Source organism: Salmo salar, chromosome 09, assembly GCF_965601325.2.
Source record: "Salmo salar chromosome 09, fSalSal1, whole genome shotgun sequence".
In the NCBI taxonomy this organism is placed as follows: Eukaryota; Metazoa; Chordata; class Actinopteri; order Salmoniformes; family Salmonidae; genus Salmo; species Salmo salar.
In genome coordinates, this window is record NC_138299.1 from 42,706,255 (window position 1) to 42,728,622 (window position 22,368).

General features: G+C 43.6%; 1 protein-coding gene across 2 annotated transcripts in view; it reads left to right on the plus strand.

Moving 5' to 3' along the window:
• The window catches only part of LOC106611366 (forkhead box protein N3), a 222,359-nt gene extending 200,279 nt beyond the window's left edge, over positions 1 to 22,080 (plus strand). For both annotated transcript variants that reach the window (XM_045723679.2, XM_014211522.3), the window contains exons 5-6: positions 12,497 to 12,605; positions 17,143 to 22,080. In XM_045723679.2, coding sequence (XP_045579635.1) covers positions 12,497 to 12,605; positions 17,143 to 17,683 — 650 coding nt within the window. In that variant the 3' untranslated portion in view covers positions 17,684 to 22,080. The remainder of the gene's footprint in view (positions 1 to 12,496; positions 12,606 to 17,142) is intronic.
• Positions 22,081 to 22,368: the final 288 nt, after the last annotated feature.

Here is a 22,368-nt window from a genome sequence, read left to right on the forward strand (position 1 = left end):
ATATAAAAAAATATCAGAAACTTTGAACATCCCATGGAGCACCATTAAATGCATTATTAAAAAGTGGAAAGAATATGGCGGCACAACAAACCTTCCAAGAGAGGTCCGCCCAGCGAAACTCACAGACCAGACAAGGAGACAATTAATCAGAGAGGCAACAAAGAGACCAAAGATAACCTTGAATAACCTGCAAAGCTCCACAGCGGAGATTGGAGTATCTCTCCATAGGACCACTTTAAGCCGTTCACTCCACATAGCTGGGCTTTACGGAAGAGTGTCCAGAAAAAAAGCCATTGCTTAAAGAAAACAATAAGCAAACACGTTTGGTGTTCTCCAAAATGCTTGTGGGAGACTCCCCAAACATATGAAAGAAGGTGCTCTGGTCAGATGAGACTAAAATCGAGCTATTTGGCCATCAAGGAAAATGCTATGTCTGGCGCAAACCCAACACCTCTCATCACCCCGAGAACCCTATCCCCACAGTGAAGCATGGTGGTGGTGGCAGCATCATGCTGTGGGGATGTTTTTTCATCGGCAGGGACTGGGAAATTGGTCAGAATTGAAGGAATGATGGATGGTGCTAAATACAAGGAAATTCTTGAGGGAAACCTGTTTCAGTCTTCCAGAGATTTGAGACTGGGACGGAGGTTCACCTTCCAGCAGGACAATGATCCTAAGCATACTGCTAAAGCAACACTCGAGTGGTTTAAGGGGAAACATTTAAATGTCTTGGATTGGCCTAGTCAAAGCCTGCCTGCCAGTCTGCTCTGTCTGTCTGCTTTGTCTGCCTGTCTGCCTGCCTGTCTGTCTGCGCTGTCTATCTGCTCTTTCTGTCTGTCTGTCTGTCTGTCTGTCTGTCTGTCTGTCTGTCTGTCTGTCTGTCTGTCTGTCTGTCTGTCTGTCTGCTGCCTGTCTGCTCTGTCTGTCTGCTTTGTCTGTCTGCTCTTTCTGTCTGTCTGCTGCCTGTCTGTCTGTCTGTCTGTCTGTCTGTCTGTCTGTCTGTCTGTCTGTCTGTCTGTCTGTCTGTCTGTCTGTCTGTCTGTCTGTCTGTCTGTCTGTCTGTCTGTCTGTCTGCCTATATGCCTGTTTTCCCTGTCTTCTCTGTGTGTGCTCCACTGCTCGTCTTTGTGAGTATAGAAACCGGTGTGTGTGTGTGTGTGTGTGTGTGTGTGTGTGTGTGTGTGTGTGTGTGTGTGTGTGTGTGTGTGTGTGTGTGTGTGTGTGTGTGTGTGTGTGTGTGTGTGTGTGTGTGTGTGTGTGTGTGTGTAAAGAAACCTTTCTCCGTCGTTGTAGAGACCCACTGGAGCATAGCATGGACCACAGTTTACAGATCCCTCCAGCCCTCTTTCTCTCCCTGTCTCTCTCCCTCTCTCTCTCCCTGTCTCTCTCCCTGTCTCTCTCCCTTTATCTCTCCCTGTCTCTCTCCCTGTCTCTCTCCCTTTATCTCTCCCTGTCTCTCTCCCTGTCTTTCTCCCTGTCTCCCTGTCTCTCTCCCTCCATCCCTGTCTCTCTCCCTCCATCCCTGTCTCTCTCGCTGTCTCTTTCCCTCCAGCCTGTCTCTCTCACTCCATCCCTGTCTCTCTCCCTCCATCCCTGTCTCTCTCCCTGTCTCTCTCCCTCCATTCCTGTCTCTCTCCCTCCATCCCTGTATCTCTCCCTGTCTCTCCCTCCATTCCTGTCTCTCTCTCTCCCTCCATCCCTGTCTCTCTCCCCCACCCCTGTCTCTCTCCCTGTCTCTCTCCCTCCATTCCTGTCTCTCTCCCTCCATCCCTGTCTCTCTCCCCCATCCCTGTTTCTCTCCCTGTCTCTCTCCCTCCATTCCTGTCTCTCTCTCTCCCTCCAGCCATCCCTCTCTTTCACCTCATCCCTGTCTCTCTCTCATTCCTCTCTCTCTCTCTCCCTCATCCCTGTCTCTCTCCCTCATCCCTCTCTCTCCCTCATCCCTCTCTCTCCCTCCATCCCTGTCTCTCTCCCTCTATCCCTGTCTCTCTCCCTTCACCCCTGTCTCTCTCTCTCCATCCCTCTCCTTCTCTCTCCATCCCTCTCTCCCTCCATTCCTCACTATCTCCCTCCATCACTCTCTTTCTTACTCAATCCCTCTCTCTCATCCCTCTCCTTCTCTCTCCATCCCTCTCTCTCTCCCTCCATCCCTGTCTCTCTCCCTCTCTCTACCTCTCTCTCTCTCTCTCCACCCTCTCTCTCATCACGCTCTCTCTTACTCAATCCCTCTCTCTCTCTCTCTCTCTCTCTCTCTCATCCCTCTCGCTCCCTCCATCCCTGTCTCTCACCCTCCGTCCCTGTCTCTCGCTACCTCCATCCCTCTGTATTTACTCTCTCAGTCCATCCAGGTTATTGTGTTGATACAAAGACCCAGAGCCCTCACCACCAGCTTCTTTCCTCTTCTCTACTGTTTTGTGTCCTCTCCTCGTCTCTCAATACAAACAGATAAAGAGACATTCTAAAGGAGAGAGACTTTGTTTAAATCACTAGGCTTTGATTTCTGGGTATAAGGCACTAGATTAGAGACTTTAGTGTGTTGTGTTAGGTACTAGTCTAGGTACTGGGGATGGGAATGTCATCTACAACTGCTTTACAGGTCTAATAAAGAGTTAATGATGCTGACTGACCCTGTCTTTGTGCTGCTCACTGTGAAGAAAAGCAATGGTTTTACTGAAGTGAATGAGCCTCGATCCTCATGGTGACAGTCTATAGGCCAGTGCATTGACATTACTGAACACAGAGGTTGTATTTGTGATAAGAAAAACAGTCAAATGTAAGTAGGTAAAATTATGAATATATCTTTCCTCGCTCTTGCAACTCTTCCCATTATTGGCTTATAAAGAGAATGTGTTTACACTCAGTCAACTTACTTGTTAAAAATATTAGTACAAAGGTTAGATAAAACAGAGCATAGCCATAATGCCATGATGAAAGCTCCAGTCTTGTATAGTGAATTAACCTGAACATCCAGAATGCGGATTATATGCGACACATTACATTGGAGTATAACGTTTTGACCTTAAAGTAGGAAGAGAAGGTCAATGGATTTGACATGCATCAAAGTCTATGGTGTGAACTGAGGTGTGTAGTGTGTGTATGTGCGTGTGTGTCATGTGTGTCTGTGTGTGCACACGTTTGTTTGTGCATAAGTGTGTGTCCGTGTGTATGGGCCATTTAATGATGAGATTAGTGCGTTCACTGGGCATATCATTGTGCTGATGCCAGGTTTAGCCAGTAACCACAGGTTTAGCCAGTAACCACAGGTTTAGCCAGTAACCACAGGTTTAGCCAGTAACCACAGGTTTAGCCAGTAACCACAGGTTTAGCCAGTAACCACAGGTTTAGCCTCTACCCCTCCCTAATAACTGATGAAGGTGAAATTACCCTCAACCACAGATCTGGGATCAGATTACCCTATAACCAGAACCTGGGGGGAGAAGGCAACATAGCTTACTCTGATGGAGAGATGGAGAAGAAGAGAACAAGACAGAGACAGAGAGAGCTCTGTCTGCTAAAGGATTATTACTTGACACATAGGAAAGAATTAACAAAGAAACAGAGGAAACTAGAATGCTGTCTGGCCCTAAACAGAGAGTGCACAATGGCAGAATACCTGACCACAGTGACTGACCCCAAATGAAGGAAAGCTTTGACTATGTACAGACTCAGTGAGCATAGCCTCGCTATTGAGAAAGGCCGCCGTAGGCAGACCTGGCTCTCGAGACAAGACAGGCTATGTGCACACTGCCCACAAAATGAGGTGGAAACTGAGCTGCACTTCCCAAGCTCCTGCCAAATGTATGACCATATTAGAGACACGTATTTCCCTCAGATTACACAGACCCACAAAGAATTTGAAATAAATCCAATTTTGATAAACTCCCGTATCTATTGTGTGAAATACCACAGTGTGCCATCACAGCAGCAAGATTTGTGAGCTGTTGCCACAAGAAAAGGGCAACCAGTGAAGAACAAACGCCATTGTAAATACAACCCATATTTATATTGATTTATTTTCCCTTTTGTACTTTAACTATTTGCACATCGTTACAACACTGTATATAACTATAATATGACATTTTAAATGCCGCTGCTACTTTGGAACTTCTGTGAGTGTAAAGTTTACTGTTCATTTTTATTGTTTATTTCACTTTTGTTTATTATCGATTTCACTTGCTTTGGCAATGTAAACAAACGTTTCCCATGCCAATTTTTTATAAAAAAAATGTATTTGACCTTTATTGAACCAGGTAGGCTAGTTGAGAACAAGATCTCATTTACAACTGCGACCTGGACAAGATAAAGCAAAGCAGTTCAACACATACAACAACACAGAGTTACACATGGAATAAACAAACATACAATCAATAATACAGTAGAAAAATCTATATACAGTGTGTGCAAATGAGGTAAGATAAGGGAGTTTAGGCAATACATAGGCCATAGTGGCAAAATAATTACAATATAGCAATTATACACTGGAGTGATAGATGTGCAGAAGATGAAAGTGCAAGTAGAGATACTGGGGTGCAAAGGAGCAAAATAAATAAATAAATACAGTATGGGGATGAGGTAGTTGGATGGGCTATTTACAGATGGGCTGTGTAGAGGTGCAGTGATCTGTGAGCTGCTCTGACTGGTGCTTATAGCTAGTGAGGGAGATATGAGTCTCCAGCTTCAGTGATTTTTGCAGTTTGTTCCAGTCATTGGCAGCAGAGAACTGGAAGGAAAGGTGGCCAAAGGAAGAATTGGCTTTGGGGGTGACCAGTGAGATATACCTGCTGGGGCGCATGCTACGGGTGGGTGCTGCTATGGTGAACAGTGAGCTGAGATAAGGCGGGGCTTTACCTAGCAGAGACTTGTAGATGACCTGGAGCCAGTGAGTTTGGCGACGAGTATGAAGCGAGGGCCAACCAACGAGAGCGTACAGGTCGCAGTAGTATATGGGGCTTTGGTGACAAAACGGATGGCACTGTGATAGACTGCATCCAATTTGTTGAGTAGAGTGTTGGAGGCTATTTTATAGATGACATCGCCGAAGTCGAGGATCGGTAGGATGGTCAGTTTTACGAGGGTATGTTTGGCAGCATGAGTGATGGATGCTTTGTTGCGAAATAGGAAGCCGATTCTTGATTTAATTTTGGATTGGAGATGCTTAATGTGAGTCTGGAAGGAGAGTTTACAGTCTAACCAGACACCTAGGTATTTGTAATTGTCCACATATTCTAAGTCAGAACCGTAGTAGTGATGCTGGACAGGCGGGCAGGTACAGGCAGCAATCGGTTGAAGAGGATGAATTTAGTTTTACTTGCATTTAAGAGCAGTTGGAGGCCATGGAAGGAGAGTTGTATGGCATTGAAGTTCGTCTGGAGGTTAGTTAACACACTGTCCAAAGAAGGGCCAGAGGTGTACAGAATGTTGTTGTCTGTGTAGAGGTGGATCAGAGAATCACCAGCAGCAAGAGCGACATCATTGATATATACAGAGATGAATACCATAAAGCCCTTGAATTGAATTGAGAGGGAGAGAGGGAGTCTGTCATTCAGACAGACAGACAGACAGATGGAGAGAGACATAGAGAGACAGTCATGTGAAAGGAGAAAGAGAGAGAAACTGAGTGTGAGTGGTTATCCCTATCCATCCCCTGCTGTAGCTCTGTGTGTAGTGGAGAGAGGCTCTCCCCCTAGTGGCCAGACTGTGTAACACATGTGTTAGTCAGACCTGTCAGGATTGTCCATTCTACCAGCTCTAGTTCTTCGCTCCTGTGTCTGTCATGGAGGGGAAGCATCAGGTGCACTACATTGATCGAGAGGTCACAGTTGAGAACGTTATTCCATTCCAGGGAGTGTGTATGTATGGATCTGGTTAGGAGCCGTCTGCCAATGTTCCCGCTTCTCAGATTGACCTTTTGACAATTATTATTTTATTTAACCTTTATTTTACTAGGCAAGTCAGTTAAGAACAAATTCTTATTTTCAATGACAACATCTGGCCTCTATGAGAACTTCAGTGTTGACCCTATTAGAGAAGCACATCAGAGTCTGATGACATGACACTTTGGATTCTGTCCTCAAGTCCACCCTTTTCTCTATATAGTGCACTACTTTTGACCAGGGACAATGGAACTCTGGTCAAAAGTAGTGCACTAAATAGGGGACAGGGTGCCATTTGGGATGCAGTATTTATAATGAGAATAGTAGAGGGAGGTAGAGATTGAGATGAGTTGAAAGAGAGTGCATACGAGAGATAGAGAGAGATAGCGAAACGGATGGAGATGATGAGAGGTTAAGTTACATTAATCAGCCACTCAGTAATATCTATATCACAGGGTTGATACTATTTAAAACTATACGACTTGACACTACTCTCTACCATTTGATTTGACGCTGCTTTCTTTATTACCTTCCAATCGACTTAAAGCATTCCAGTCGTTCCTGTGTCCAAGCTAAGATAGTCTGCGTGCACTTTCTCTCTGATGGCATTTAGCCCATCCCTCATGTCCCTGTGTTTGAATGGACAGCGTTGTGTAACCTGGACCTGCTACAATGGAGCTACAAAGCAGGTTTCCCACGAGCCTTTCATCCTGCTGGCCCAGGGAGGGGCAACTCCAGTCCTAAGGGGGGCCAGAGCAGTGTCACACTTTCCTCCCATTCCTAGTAAACACAGCTGATTAAACTAATTGCATTCTAAACTGAAGATCGTGATTCGTTTCTTATTGGAGTCAGGTGTTTTAGCTGGGGCAACAGTGTGACAACAATCAGGCTTCCGAGGACTGGGGTTGCCCATCCCTGTGCTAACCCAACCACGATAATGCCATACCCTCTCCGCGTCTCTGTGTCACTTCACATCCTATCACACACACAGCCTGTGTGTGTGTGTGTGTGTGTGTGTGTGTGTGTGTGTGTGTGTGTGTGTGTGTGTGTGTGTGTGTGTGTGTGTGTGTGTGTGTGTGTGTGTGTGTGTGTGTGTGTGTGTGTGTGTGTGTGTGCGTGTGTGTGTTCATGTGTGTGTGTGTGTGTGTGCGTGTTTGTTGGGGTCCCTCTCTTTTCAGGGGTTGAGATAAAATCAAAAAGAGAGCATTTTCATCCCTGCTGTTCCATTTATCCTTCTTTTGGTTGGTTAGCAAGCTTAGTAACTGTCACTATAGCGGACATAGTTGTATACGGTTGCCATGGCAGGAAAGGGGGTTGCCAAGGCAACAATTTGGACTTTCTTAATCGACAGGAAAGTGAGCATGATTCCAAACGGTTAATATTTTTCCCACTCTCGCGCTTTTATTTTGTCTCTCTCTCTCTCTCCAAGACTGTCATCTGCTCTAAATTAGTTCATGTTTCTCTCTGTTGTGGGGAGGTTGAATTCATCCCTGTATGTTTCTCTCTGTTGTGGGGAGGTTGAATTCATCCCTGTATGTTTCTCTCTGTTGTGGGGAGGTTGAATTCATCCCACTATGTTTCCCTCTGTTGTGGGGAGGTTGAATTCATTCCTGTATCTTTCTCTCTGTTGTGGGGAGGTTGAATTCATTCCTGTATCTTTCTCTCTGTTGTGGGGAGGTTGAATTCATCCCTGTATCTTTCTCTCTGTTGTGGGGAGGTTAAATTCATCCTTGTATCTTTCTCTCTGTTGTGGGGAGGTTGAATTCATCCCTGTATCTTTCTCTCTGTTGTGGGGAGGTTGAATTCATCCCTGTATGTTTCTCTCTGTTGTGGGGAGGTTGAATTCATCCCTGTATCTTTCTCTCTGTTGTGGGGAGGTTGAATTCATCCCTGTATCTTTCTCTCTGTTGTGGGGAGGTGTCCTACGTTAACCAATTTGTGTGTATGTGTGTGTTGAGGAGTATTGACAGGGGTCTAACTCAGGTCTAATCTAAGAATTAATTTGTTGAATTATTCTCTCCAAAAATAAGTCTCTCACTGTTGCTGCCTGCTATCGACCCCCCTCCGCTCCCAGCTGTGCCCTGGACACCATTTGTGAATTGATCGCCCCCCATCTATCTTCAGAGTTCGTTCTGTTAGGTGACCTAAACTGGGATATGCTTAACACCCCGGCAGTCCTACAATCTAAGCTAGATGCCCTCAATCTCACACAAATCATCAATGAACCCACCAGGTACAACCCTAAATCCGTGAACATGGGCACCCTCATAGACATTATCCTGACCAACTTGCCCTCCAAATACACCTCTGCTGTTTTCAATCAGGATCTCAGCGATCACTGCCTCATTGCCTGTATCCGTTGTGGGTCCGCGGTCAAACAACCACCCCTCATCACTGTCAAACGCTCCCTAAAACACTTCTGTGAGCAGGCCTTTCTAATCGACCTGGCCTGGGTATCCTGGAAGGATATTGACCTCATCCCGTCAGTCGAGGATGTCTGGTCATTCTTTAAAGTAATTTCCTCACCATCTTAGATAAGCATGCCCCGTTCAAAAAATGCAGAACTAAGAACAGATATAGCCCTTGGTTCACTCCAGACCTGACTGCCCTTGACCATCACAAAAACATCCTGTGGCGGACTGCAATAACATTGAATAGTCCCCGCGATATGCAACTGTTCAGGGAAGTCAGGAACCAATACACACAGTCAGTCAGGAAAGCAAAGGCTAGCTTTTTCAAGCAGAAATTTGCATCCTGTAGCTCTAACTCCAAAAAGTTTTGGGACACTGTAAAGTCCATGAAGAACAAGAGCACCTCCTCCCAGCTGCCCACTGCACTGAGGCTAGGTAACACGGTCACCACCGATAAATTTCAATAAGCATTTCTCAGAGGCTGGCCATGCCTTACTCCTGGCTACTCCAACCCCGGGCAACAGCTCCGACCCCCCCTCCCACAGCTACTCGCCCAAGCCTCCCCAGCTTCTCCTTCACTGATAGAGTTCAGTGTGTCAAATCGGAGGGCATGTTGTCCGGACCTCTGGCAGTCTCTATGGGGTACCACAGGGTTCAATTCTCGGGCCGACTCTTTTCTCTGTATATATCAATGATGTCGCTCTTGCTGCGGGCGATTCCCTGATCCACCTCTACGCAGATGACACCATTCTGTATACTTCTGGCCCTTCCTTGGACACTGTGTTAACAAACCTCCAAACGAGCTTCAATGCCATACAACATTCCTTCCGTGGCCTCCAACTGCTCTTAAACGCTAGTAAAACCAAATGCATGCTTTTCAATCGTTCGCATCACAACCCTGGACGTTTCCGACCTAGAATATGTGGACAACTATAAATACCTAGGTGTCTGGCTAGACTGTAAACTCTCCTTCCAGACTCATATTAAACATCTCCAATCCAAAATCAAATCTAGAATCGGCTTTCTATTTTGCAACAAAGCCTCCTTCACTCACGTCGCCAAACTTACCCTAGTAAAACTGACTATCCTACCGATCCTCGATTTCGGCGATGTCGTCTACAAAATAGCTTCCATTACTCTACTCAGCAAACTGGATGCAGTCTATCACAGTGCCATCCGTTTTGTTACCAAATAAACTTATACCCACCACTGCGACCTGTATGCTCTAGTCGGCTGGCCCTCGCTACATATTCGTCGCCAGACCCACTGGCTCCAGGTCATCTATAAGTCTATGCTACGTAAAGCTCCACCTTATCTCAGTTCACTGGTCACTATAACAACACCCACCCGTAGCACATGCTCCAGCAGGTATATCTCACTGATCATCCCCAAAGCCAACACCTCATTTGGCCACCTTTCCTTCCAGTTCTCTGCTGCCAGTGACTGGAACGAATTGCAAAAATCGCTGAAGTTGGAGACTTTTATTTCCCTCGCCAACTTTAAGCATCAGCTACCTGAGCTGCTAACCGATTTCTGCAGCTGTACATAGTCCATCTGTAATGTAACAGTCCATACTGTTTTTATTTTGTTTACTTTTCTGCTCTTTTGCACACCAGTATTTCTACTTGCACATCATCATATGCTCATTTATCACTCCAGTGTTAATCTGCTACATTTTAATTATTCGCTACTATGGCCTATTTATTGCCTACCTCCTCATGCCTTTTGCACACACTGTATATAGACTTTCTTTTTTTCTACTGTGTCATTGACTTGTTTATTGTGTTATTGGCTTGTTTATTGTTTACTCCATGTGTAACTCTGTGTTGTTGTCTGTGTCACACTGCTTTGCTTTATCTTGGCCAGGTCGCAGTTGTAAATGAGAACTTGTTCTCAACTTGCCTACCTGGTTAAATAAAGGTGAAATACATTTTAAAAAATAAAATAAAATTATCCAAGCAGTGTGTGAGTGAACATGCTAGCTAGCCACTCTTCCACCATGCTAGCTAGCCACTCTTCCACCATGCTAGCTAGCCACTCTTCCACCAAGCTGTCCTTTCAGTCTGTTGTCCATTCTATCATTCCAATGTGTTGACTCAGTGGTTATTTTAAAAGATGATGTCCCACATCATTTCCATAGTCTTTTCTCTGTTTACAATCTCTCTCTCTCTCTCTTTTCTCTCTGTCTCTTTCTTTCTCTCTCTCTCTCTCTCTGTTTTCTCTCTCTTTCTTTCTCTCTCTCTCTCTTTCTCTCTCGTTCTCACTCTCTTTTTTCTCTCTCTCTCTTTTTTCTCTCTGTCTCTTTCTTTCTCTCTCTCTCTTTTTCTATCGCTCTTTCTCTCTCTTTCTCTCTCTCTCTTTCTCTCTCTCTCCATGGTGTTTTGAGTGTTTTCAAGCCCTCTCTGACCTGTTTCACTCTGAACTACATACCACTGTGTAGCAGAGACATGTTGTGAGGTGAAGGCGTCACGGTATAGAACTGAGACTCGTCCTCCTTCAGTATTTTCTCTTTTATGTAGACATTTCAGATGGTAGATACAGAGTCATGGATGTAGACGGGAGAAAGTCAGAAAATGTCAGTGGTTGGATTCGAGTTTAGTGTTACGGCCATGGTTTAGTGTTACGGCCATGGTTTAGTGTTGCGGCCATGGTTTAGTGTTGCGGCCATGGTTTAGTGTTACGGCCATGGTTTGGTGTTACTGCCATGGTTTAGTGTTACGGCCATGGTTTAGTGTTACAGCCATGGTTTGGTGTTACTGCCGTGGTTTAGTGTTGCGGCCGTGGTTTAGTGTTACGCCCATGGTTTAGTGTTGCCGCCATGGTTTAGTTTTGCGGCCATGGTTTAGTGTTGCGGCCATGGTTTAGTGTTGCGGCCATGGTTTAGTGTTGCGGCCATGGTTTAGTGTTGCGGCCATGGTTTAGTGTTACGGCCATGGTTTAGTGTTACGGCCATGGTTTAGTGTTACGGCCATGGTTTAGTCTTACGGCCGTGGTTTAGTCTTACGGCCGTGGTTTAGTGTTACAGCCGTGGTTTGGTGTTACTGCCGTGGTTTAGTGTTGCGGCCGTGGTTTAGTGTTACGGCCATGGTTTAGTGTTACGGCCATGGTTTAGTGTTGCGGCCATGGTTTAGTGTTGCGGCCATGGTTTAGTGTTACGGCCATGGTTTAGTGCTGCGGCCATGGTTTAGTGTTGCGGCCATGGTTTAGTGTTACGGCCATGGTTTAGTGTTACGGCCATGGTTTAGTGTTACAGCCGTGGTTTGGTGTTACTGCCGTGGTTTAGTGTTGCGGCCGTGGTTTGGTGTTACTGCCGTGGTTTAGTGTTGCGGCCATGGTTTAGTGTTGCGGCCATGGTTTAGTGTTACGGCCATGGTTTAGTGTTGCGGCCATGGTTTAGTGTTATGGCCATGGTTTAGTGTTACGGCCATGGTTTAGTGTTGCGGCCATGGTTTAGTGTTGCGGCCATGGTTTGGTGTTACTGCCATGGTTTAGTGTTGCGGCCATGGTTTGGTGTTACTGCCATGGTTTAGTGTTGCGGCCATGGTTTAGTGTTATGGCCATGGTTTAGTGTTACGGCCATGGTTTAGTGTTGCGGCCATGGTTTAGTGTTACGGCCATGGTTTGGTGTTACTGCCATGGTTTAGTGTTACGGCCATGGTTTGGTGTTACGGCCATGGTTTAGTGTTGCGGCCATGGTTTAGTGTTGCGGCCATGGTTTAGTGTTACGGCCATGGTTTAGTGTTACGGCCATGGTTTAGTGTTGCGGCCATGGTTTAGTGTTACGGCCATGGTTTAGTGTTGCGGCCATGGTTTAGTGTTGCGGCCATGGTTTAGTGTTACGGCCATGGTTTAGTGTTGCGGCCATGGTTTAGTGTTACGGCCATGGTTTAGTGTTGCCTGGGCCTATATTGTGTCCATATCTGAGTTGGCGGCTTTGCAGGGAATCCTTCTCCATCTCTTTCTGTCATCATCTCTCTTTCCTCCCATCCTTATCCCTCCTTCCCTCCTTTTTAGGATGATGTGATTTAGTTTATTTTCATTGACATGATTTGAGATCTGCTTGGCTTGTTAGAAACTCCTAACCTCAACCACAAACAAACTAAGCAGATGGCAAATCATGTCAATCTCTTTTTAAGTGTGTGCACTGTATCATACTATATGTATGTGTCTTACTGACTCTCTCTCTCTTCTTTCTCTTCTCTCTCTCTTCAGTCCCTCAGGGAGTGATCCAGAACGGAGCCAGAATGATGAGTCATGGCCTGTACACAGGAATACGACCACTACCCATCAATCCTATAGGGATCAGGACAGCTGCTGAGAGGTTGGTATATCTGCCATAGAGAGAGAGAGACCCACTGGCAACAGATGTCAATTCATTGTCTATTCCACGTTGTTAAAACAACATTGTGTGTGCCCAGTGGACTAATTTAGAGCAGATGACAGTCTTGGAGAGAGAGAGAGAGACAAAATAAAAGCGCGAGAGTGGGAAAAATATTAACCGTTTGGAATCATGCTCACTTTCCTGTCGATTAAGAAAGTCCAAATTGTTGCCTTGGCAACCCCCTTTCCTGCCATGGCAACCGTATACAACTATGTCCGCTATAGTGACAGTTACTAAGCTTGCTAACCAACCAAAAGAAGGATAAATGGAACAGCAGGGATGAAAATGCTCTCTTTTTGATTTTATCTCAACCCCTGAAAAGAGAGGGGCCCCAACAAACACGCACACACACACACACACACATGAACACACACACGCACACACACACACACACACACACACCACACACACACACACACACACACCACACACACACACACACAGGAGCTTCGGTGAAGAGGCTACATCAGAAGCACAGTAAGATGTGGCCTGAGGCTGTGCAGGTGTGTGCAGGTAACAGCCTCACATGGAAACACAGTGGTCCAGCTGAGCTACGTTTAACACAGTGGTCCAGCTGAGCTCTGTTTAACACAGTGGTCCATCTGAGCTACGTTTAACATAGTGGTCCATCTGAGCTTTAAAATGTACTTTTGGGTGTCTGGGAAACTGTATGGAGTAAAAAGTACATTATTTTCTTTAGGGATGTAGTGAAGTAAAAGTAAAAGTAATTAAAAATATAAATAGTAAAGTACAGCTACTCCCAAAAACTACTTCAGTAGTACTTTAAAGTATTTTTCTTAAAGTACTTTACACCACTGCCCTGTTTGTGTTAGAGATGTGTGAATACAAAAATCTGAGCCTCGTGTCATCACTAAGAGACAAATCCCTGAAGGGTTCTACTTCCTCCTCTCTGCCACAACAAATTCATTCAGACACTGGCCTCATTACGGAAAAGAAATGCCATCATTGATACATCTAATCCGCATTTTATTTCAGAGGGCTATCTCTTTGAAATAACTTCTAAGCCTATTCACAATGATATTGGGCTGGATGTTGATACGGGAAACTTGCTGAACAAAGCTTTTCTTTTCGGGCTATTTACAAAAATAAGTCCTGGATGCTTTGTTAGCTATAGACAATAAAGAAATCCACAGGGGCTGACTAATTATCTCTAGCCACTTTAATAATTAAAAATTGGATGTAATAAATGTATCACTAGTCACTTTAAACAATGGCACTTTATATAATGTATACATCCCCTACATTACTCATCTCATATGTATATACTGTACTCTATACCATCTACTGCAGCTTGACTATGCCGTTCGGCCATCGCTCATCCATATATGTATATGTACATATTCTTATTCATTCCTTTACACTTGTGTGTATAAGGTAGTTGTTGTGAAGTTGCACTACTACTAAACCAATCAGGGTTTAGGTGTGGGCCTGGGCACTACTACTAAACCAATCAGGGTTTAGGCCTGGGCACTACTACTAAACCAATCAGGGTTTAGGCCTGGGCACTATTACTAAACCAATCAGGGTTTAGGTGTGGGCCTGGGCACTATTACTAAACCAATCAGGGTTTAGGTGTGGGCCTGGGCACTATTACTAAACCAATCAGGGTTTAGGTGTGGGCCTGGGCACTACTACTAAACCAATCAGGGTTTAGGCCTGGGCCTGGGCACTACTACTAAACCAATCAGGGTTTAGATCTGGGTCTGGGCACTACTACTAAACCAATCAGGGTTTAGGTGTGGGCCTGGGCACTACTACTAAACCAATCAGGGTTTAGGTCTGGGCCTGGGCACAATTACTAAACCAATCTGGGTTTAGGCCTGGGCACTACTACTAAACCAATCAGGGTTTAGGTGTGGGCCTGGGCACTATTACTAAACCAATCAGGGTTTAGGTCTGGGCCTGGGAACTACTACTAAACCAATCAGGGTTTAGGTCTGGGCCTGGGCACTATTACTAAACCAATCAGGGTTTAGGGTTAACCCTAACCCTAACCCGAGTGCCGCAGCGGTCTAAGGCACTGCATCACAGTGCTAGAGGCGTTACTACAGACCCTGCTTCGATCCTGATGCCAAGAGTGTGCACAGCTGTCATCAAGGCAAAGGGTTGCTACTTTGAAGAATCTCAAATATAAGATATATAATATTTGTTTAACACTTTTTTGGTTACTACATGATATCATATGTGTTATTTCATGGTTTTGATGTCTTTAATATTATTCTACAATGTAAAAAAAAAAGTACAAATAAAGAAAAACCCCAGAATAAGTAGGTGTGTGTCACGTCCTGACCAATATTTAGGTATTATTTCTATTATATTTGGTCAGGACGTGGCAGAGGTATATTTGTTTTGTATTATGGGGTTTTGTGTGTGGTGTAGTGGGGTGTATTAGTTTGGTATAGGTTCTAGGTTTGTTTTTCTATGTGTAGTTTTGGGTGCTGGACTCTCAATTGGAGGCAGGTGTTTCTAGTTGCCTCTGATTGGGAGTCCCATAAGTAGGTGTGTGTTTGTTTGGTTTTGGTGGGTAGTTCTGTAACGGCTGTCTTCTGTAAAAATGGACCAAGGCGCAGCAGGTATGTGAATACTCATCTTTAATAAAAATAAAGGAGTAGAGCATCCACTTAACAATTCAAACAATATATAAGACAGGAACAGTTTTGCAGGCACACAACACGCAGTGCAAAAACAACTACCCACGAAAACCAAACAAACACACACCTACTTATGGGACTCCCAATCAGAGGCAACTAGAAACACCTGCCTCCAATTGAGAGTCCAGCACCCAAAACTACACATAGAAAAACAAACCTAGTACCTATACCAAACTAATACACCCCACTACACCACACACAAAACCCCATAATACAAAACAAATATACCTCTGCCACGTCCTGACCAAATATAATAGAAATAATACCTAAATATTGGTCAGGACGTGACAGTGTGTCCAAAATGTTGACTGGTACTGTAGATGCAGACAAGAGTGTGCAAGGCAGTGTTGAATGTATCACTTTCTGTCACCTTGATTACTTAAAATTATTTCAACCTGCGTTGAAAACGCTCTTTCATAGGCTAGGTTGTAGCAACCTCATGATGGGTAGAGAGAAAATTCTAGTATCATGTAGTAGCCTAAACCTATCAATGTTACATTGAACTGGGTGAATGGAATATGAATGACAGTCATCCAATATGCTGTAATAGAAATAAGGCCATGCTCATGAAAGAAATAAGCATCCGCCCTCATCTTAAACGGCACTGGCCGCCACTGCTGTTGAGGTATAGACACCTGAGTTGCTTAATCCGTTGACAGGATTGGTTAACTCTTGAGGTTCCTAGGGTCTCCACCGAGCTAGGTAAATCTGCTTTTAGTTTTATTGCCCCGTATTGCTGGAACAAAATTCTAAATACATTTAATCTTGATGTTCTGGTGCCGTTCGGGCAGTTTAGAGTATTGATTGGGGACTTATTTGTGGAGGAATGTAACTCTTTCTGGGTGTGCTTCCCGTGACTGGGTGTGCTTCCCGTGACTTCCCGTTTGAGCTTCCCGTGACTGTGGTTTTGTATTTTATTGTGTACATACACTGATAATCACCAATGTAGGATTTGTAGTGCTGTCACACAAAGTGAATCGACTTGAATTGAATGGTACTTCCTTGATCCCCAAGGGGGGGAATTGAATTGTCACAGGTTTTATATTGAAATCACAGCCGTTGCAAACATGCAGAGCGTTGTGCTACTTTGCACGACAGATTCTTACATCTTACTGATGGCAGGACGTAGGGCTAAGTCCATTAGAATCATCAGCCGAGAGACACCACAACACTGCATACACTCCTCTCCTCATCTAGCTGATGGCAGGACGTAGGGCTAACTCCATTAGAATCATCAGCCGAGAGACACCACAACACTGCATACACTCCTCTCCTCATCTAGCTGATGGCAGGACGTAGGGCTAACTCCATTAGAATCATCAGCCACATAGCATTAGCTCTTTAGCTCCGTACTCCAGTCTCTGAAGGGGCCACTCAGACATGAGACCTGTCTACATTTAATTAGCTGATGTCTCACTGATTAGAGGTAGCAGTCACAGCTAGCACTGTACTGTGCTTCTGATGTAGCCTCTTCACTGAAGCTCCTGTGTGTGTGTGTGTGTGTGTGTGTGTGTGTGTGTGTGTGTGTGTGTGTGTGTGTGTGTGTGTGTGTGTGTGTGTGTGTGTGTGTGTGTGTGTGTGTGTGTGTGTGTGTGTGTGTGTGTGTGTGTGTGTGTGTGTGTGTGTGTGTGTGTGTGTGTGTGTGTGTAAACATGCTAACGACATGAGTCAAATGCAGGGAGCTGTGAAGTGTGTAATGTTTGTGTTAGTTAGTGTATCTGTTGTGTCCGCTGTCTGTTTCAGTGTTTGTGTGTGTATGTGTGTCTATGTAAGTGTATCTAACTTGTGTCTCTGTCTCTCTCCAGGTCTGTGCTGTCCGGAGGCTGTCGGAAGCGTAGTGACAGCAATCCCCCCTGTGACTCCCCATTGGTCAGCAGCGACCCCAAGGAGGACCACACCTACAGCACCAACCAATCGGATGACGGCAGTGACTACACCAGCGACTCCAGTCTCCGCAGCAATGGCCCCATTGCCCGGGACGTCGCCAACGATTCAGACTTTGACTACGAGGACGACGTAGACGACAAGAACAAGATCCAGCTGGAGATCAAGAAGGAGGAGCCGCGCGATTGGCCTATAGACACGATAGACTCAACCCCTTCCAGCCAGCAGCACAACAAGAAGCGGTATCACTTCCTGAAAGCCAAGCAGCGGATGGGCGTGGCTAGCGACACCCTCCCGCTAAAAAAACGGCGCACAGAAAAACCGCCAGAGAGTGATGACGAGGAGATGAAGGAGGCAGCGGGTTCGCTGCTCCACCTGGCGGGCGTCCGGGCCTGCTTGAACAATATCACCAACAGAACCGCCAAGGGCCAGAAAGAACAGAAAGAACCCACAAAAAACTGACCACAGAAAGACTGAGAGAGAAAGAAAGAGAGAGAGAGAGAGAGACTAACCTGAGAGAGTGAAGATTTTAAAAGAACAAAAATAAGAGAGAGAAACGGAAATACAAAACATCACTTTTAATATAGAAATGTACACTTTCTTTTTTCCAGGACATCAGGTGAATTCTGAAAGATTTGTGGCAATATCAAAAACAATCACTTTGTTTTCCTATCTTTAAAGTTAATGTTTTTGAAGGTTGCAAAAAATATGTTTTTTATTTGTTTTATTTGTTTAAAGGATATTAAAGCCATAGACACAACTTTTTCTGATATTCACCTAAGTTAGCAGGTTTCTGTTGGCTAAAAGTAACACGAATGAGAAACAAAATTACCTTTTTGGAAAACTGCCCCATCCAGGCTTGGATGTATGAATAGAATAGGGGATCAAATTGTTATTCATTTCAAAATGTACCCAATCCCAAACTATTGCCCTTTACAGGCTCATCAGACGCAGCTAACACTATATATTATTTTTTTTACATTTACATTTTTTTTTGTCATTTAGCAGACGCTCTTATCCAGAGCGACTTACAGTAGTGAATGCATACATTTCATACATTTTTTTTTTCTTCTCCGTACTGGTCCCCCGTGGGAATCGAACCCACAACCCTGGGTTGCAAACACCATGCTCTACCAACTGAGCCACATAATACATTTCAGCAGGCTCATACACTTGTTGTTTCTGTGGAATTTCCTGGTACAAAGTTCTTATGGGGTGCTTATCACTGACTATTTTGTTTTTACAGTGATATAGATCATTAAAATGTAATAAAGTAAGTATTCAGGGTCAGATCTTAACTTAAGATAGATTGATGTCTATGGCCTGCATATTCCTGTTAGGATGTGGCCATATACCTCAATATGTCATAATAAACAAGCACAAATACACATGCTATACTGGCTAAAGCAATGTTATATTAATCAACTAGTTCACTGAAATAACACAGGTATATGCTGAAGTAACACAGGTATATCCCCTTTGTTCAGCATCAGACTTTCGAAAACAATGGTGCTAATATGTCAGCTATTTAAAAATCTATATTTAAAATCTAGTTTGCCAAACTCTGTCTTGTCTGTCGGCAAAGAAGCTTCCCCAGATATTTTTTTTACATTAAATTATGTGATGCTGTTAGCTTAGTGACCATTAGCCTAGCCAAGCTCATAGAAAATATACTCATCAGTTAGCCTAGCCTAGCTAAGTCCATAGAAAAATATACTCATCAGTTAGCCTAGCCTAGCTAAGCCCATAGAAAATATACTCATCAGTTAGCCTAGCCTAGCTAAGCCCATAGAAAATATACTCATCAGTTAGCCTAGCCTAGCCTAGCTAAGCCCATAGAAAAGACACTCGGTAACCAGTTTTTGTATGTCCTTCCTTTGCGTGTCAGTGTTGGAACAGTGCCAAATAGGAATTCTTGGTCAGCCCACTGATGATGGTAGCACTTCCTTTGCTAACTGTCTTTCTAACTGCTACTCACATTTAGCCACCGGCGCTAGCTAGCATGCCAAGGCAGAGGGGACAGTGTTGTTTTCCCCTTAAAGGTAGGACTGTAGTGAGGTGAAGTTCGCTGGTACAAGTGGGATGAAGGAAGGGTTTGTTTTTTTCTGACGTGGTCTTCTCTAAATGTAAGCTAATTGAGTTTGGGAAAAGCCATAAGCTAATAGTCTGGCTGGCGCTTATCAGAGAGTAAAATAACGAAAAACATGTTAAGAGAACCTCAAAATTGCCTGTGTCCTTTTATGAAAGCAATCAACATGAATAACTGAGTTATACTCCAGTTGTACGTTATAGTGATATTCTCCCCGTGGCACAAACACGTGAACACCTTCATGTGTTGGATGGGAAATGATGCTGCGAAACCTGCCACATTTTATTTCATGTGAGAAGAACAATGATGTTTATTTTTTGTGTTTGTTTGTGTTTACTAACCTACCCTCATGACGTAATAAAGCAATTTCATCCAGTCAGGATAACACTGTATAAAAAGTTAAACTAGAGTTTGGGATTTTTTTCTTAATTTAAGCAATGTAGCCAGCATGATTTTTTTCCAAATCGTGTTGTATGGGTTCTGTAATGAAAAAGCGAAAAAATGTTTTATATTCATACAAAGATCATGTAAGGTAAATAATGTATTTAGCATGAAGCATGAATTATTTTCATATAAGTATCCTAGCGAACAAAAAGGTTCTGCCTGGAAGTTCTGCGCCCATAGGTGTGGAATCCTTCTCTGTTGTTTTGTCTTGTCTTTTTAAATTGATGGTTCCTTTCTTGTCATCCTCACTCAACCTTGTTTTAACTTGGGCTTTCATACAGTAAAACAACCTTATTCAGGGACAAAAAGCTGGTCTGTTGGACAAATCTCTGTCTGCAATATGACGGTACCTCTCTCTCCTCCCATTGGTGGATGGCAACTTCCTTCATCCATAGTGGATAAAACTACTATGTCCCAATGTTTGTTTGTAGTCACTAGATGGCCATGTTAGAAAGGACACAACTGACAAAATTGTCAGACCTTCTTGGCATGAAGATGAGTTATTTCTGGATTAAAAGGACCAAACGTCCCCTGTCTTCTCTGGCATGGACGTATAGTGACCCCTGTGTCTGATGGGTTCTCCCTGACAGGTGAATGTTGGAGCCCGTGGGATTAAAGGTGAGGTTAGGTGGTAGTGAGTGTTAGCTGTCTGTTCCCTCACCCCTCCTTCTCTGTGCCTGTTCTTCCATCGCTTCTTTCTTTTCTAAGGTTTTAGATGTCTTTGATATTTCAATGTCTTCCTTTTTTTCCCTTCTTTTTTTATGAAATAGGAGTTTACCAAAGTGTTTTTATGTTGTTATTTTATGTATCCGGCTGTGTTGTTGTCCTTTCTACTCTTGTAGCTCTTCAGGTCTTGTTGTCAGTATTAAGCAGGCTACTATAGACTCGTTGGACATGTAATAACTCAAAGGAAATTAATAAAATAAGACTGCTAGATAAATACAAACTATATAGTGCGTATTTTTACATTATCTCACCAGATTGCACTAAGATATTAAATGAGAGATTCATTTCAGTGCCAAAGGCTTTAATAATTCCTTATCTACCTGAAATAGATTACAAACATATGTTAACACGTCAAACATTGCCAGTGTGCTGTTGCATTTCTGTCAGATGCCCGTCGGACCGTCCTAGTCCTTGTTCTTGGTACCTACCACACTACACGCTGTGCATTGGCTCCTTGGAATGGGTTTAATTTCCAGAACATGCTCATTTTCTTTGTGGCCTTTTTAGTTGAATATAACACCCGTTATCCCATAATGCACTCCATTTGACCAGAGCTAACGAACCCAATGAGGCTCTGGTCGATGTAGTGCACTATATGGACAGTAGGGTATCAGTTGAGACATCCCTTATTTTCCCTTCATTAAGTTGAGGTGATGTGTAAATGTGTCTTCCACTGATAATATATTACTAAAGATATTTCCCATTGTTTGTTACATTATTCTTTGTGGGATACTGCCTTCCTAAAGTCGATAACACTCACTAGATAACTCTTCCTCCAATCACAATCCTTCAGGTGCCACAACGTATGAAGTGTTCTGGAAAAAACATTTAATATGAATTATTATCAATGAAATGTCAATACTAGCCAGGCAAATAGTGATGTATCTATTGATGAGTAAAAAAAATGTGTTTATTTGTTTCATCGTGTTCTTTGATTGTTTTATATCTATTTTTCTTCCATGTTTATTATTTAGAGGGGTTTTATGAGGAGAAGAAAGCGCAATGGATTGCCGGGTACTTATTTGCAGTACATTATTCACCTGGTCGTCATGGAAACCGCATGGTACTTTATCTCACTTATGTCAATAAATTCCGATAGAATCAGCAACTGCTGGGTTTTAAAAGATCCAATTTGTGGTTACAAATATTGAGTGACTTATTATTACCACTGTTGTTGTTAACAAAGAAACAAAACACTAAAAAGTCCCCATGTAGTTTCTATGTAAATAAGAGGCAGGTAGTGTTCTGTAAAAACATGCTACCGATCATTTCTGTGTCCTGTTTTTGAACCCTGTAGTCTTGATGGCATGACCTTCCAGCTGATCTGGTGATATGGAGTAGGTGCGTTCTGTATTTCATTGACGTGTATTCATATTGCCAAAGACAAACTACTTCATTAATTCATGTAAATATCACCGTGTCCGTTACTATGACAAAAGTATGTTTTTATGTTTGTGTTTTAGTTTCCCCCTCCCCCCAAAAAACTTACCATAAAGTTTCTGTGCTGTATTGTCTTCCAGTTGAAATGAAAACAGTTACTCCTGTGGTTAGGTTCCTTCAATAAGCCTTTAATAAACCTTTATGTATTTTAACTTTCAAACCCACATGAGTGGCTGGACTTTTTATGCCACTTAGCAGCACCTATTTGTGGTTATCATATACCTTTTTTTTGCTTTTCAATCCCCTCCAAGAGCACTTGTGGTTGTTTTGGAATACCTTAAGCACTCCTGCTACTTCTTTTCATCAAGCCTTTGTGTATTTTCTACTACTCATTTCTACATTTTAGAGGCGGTTTCCAGACTTTACAAAGAAAAGATGGAAAGAGGAAAGAAGGGTGAGGACAGGAAGAAGAGAGGAGAACAGGAAGAGGAAAGAAAAGTGAGGACAG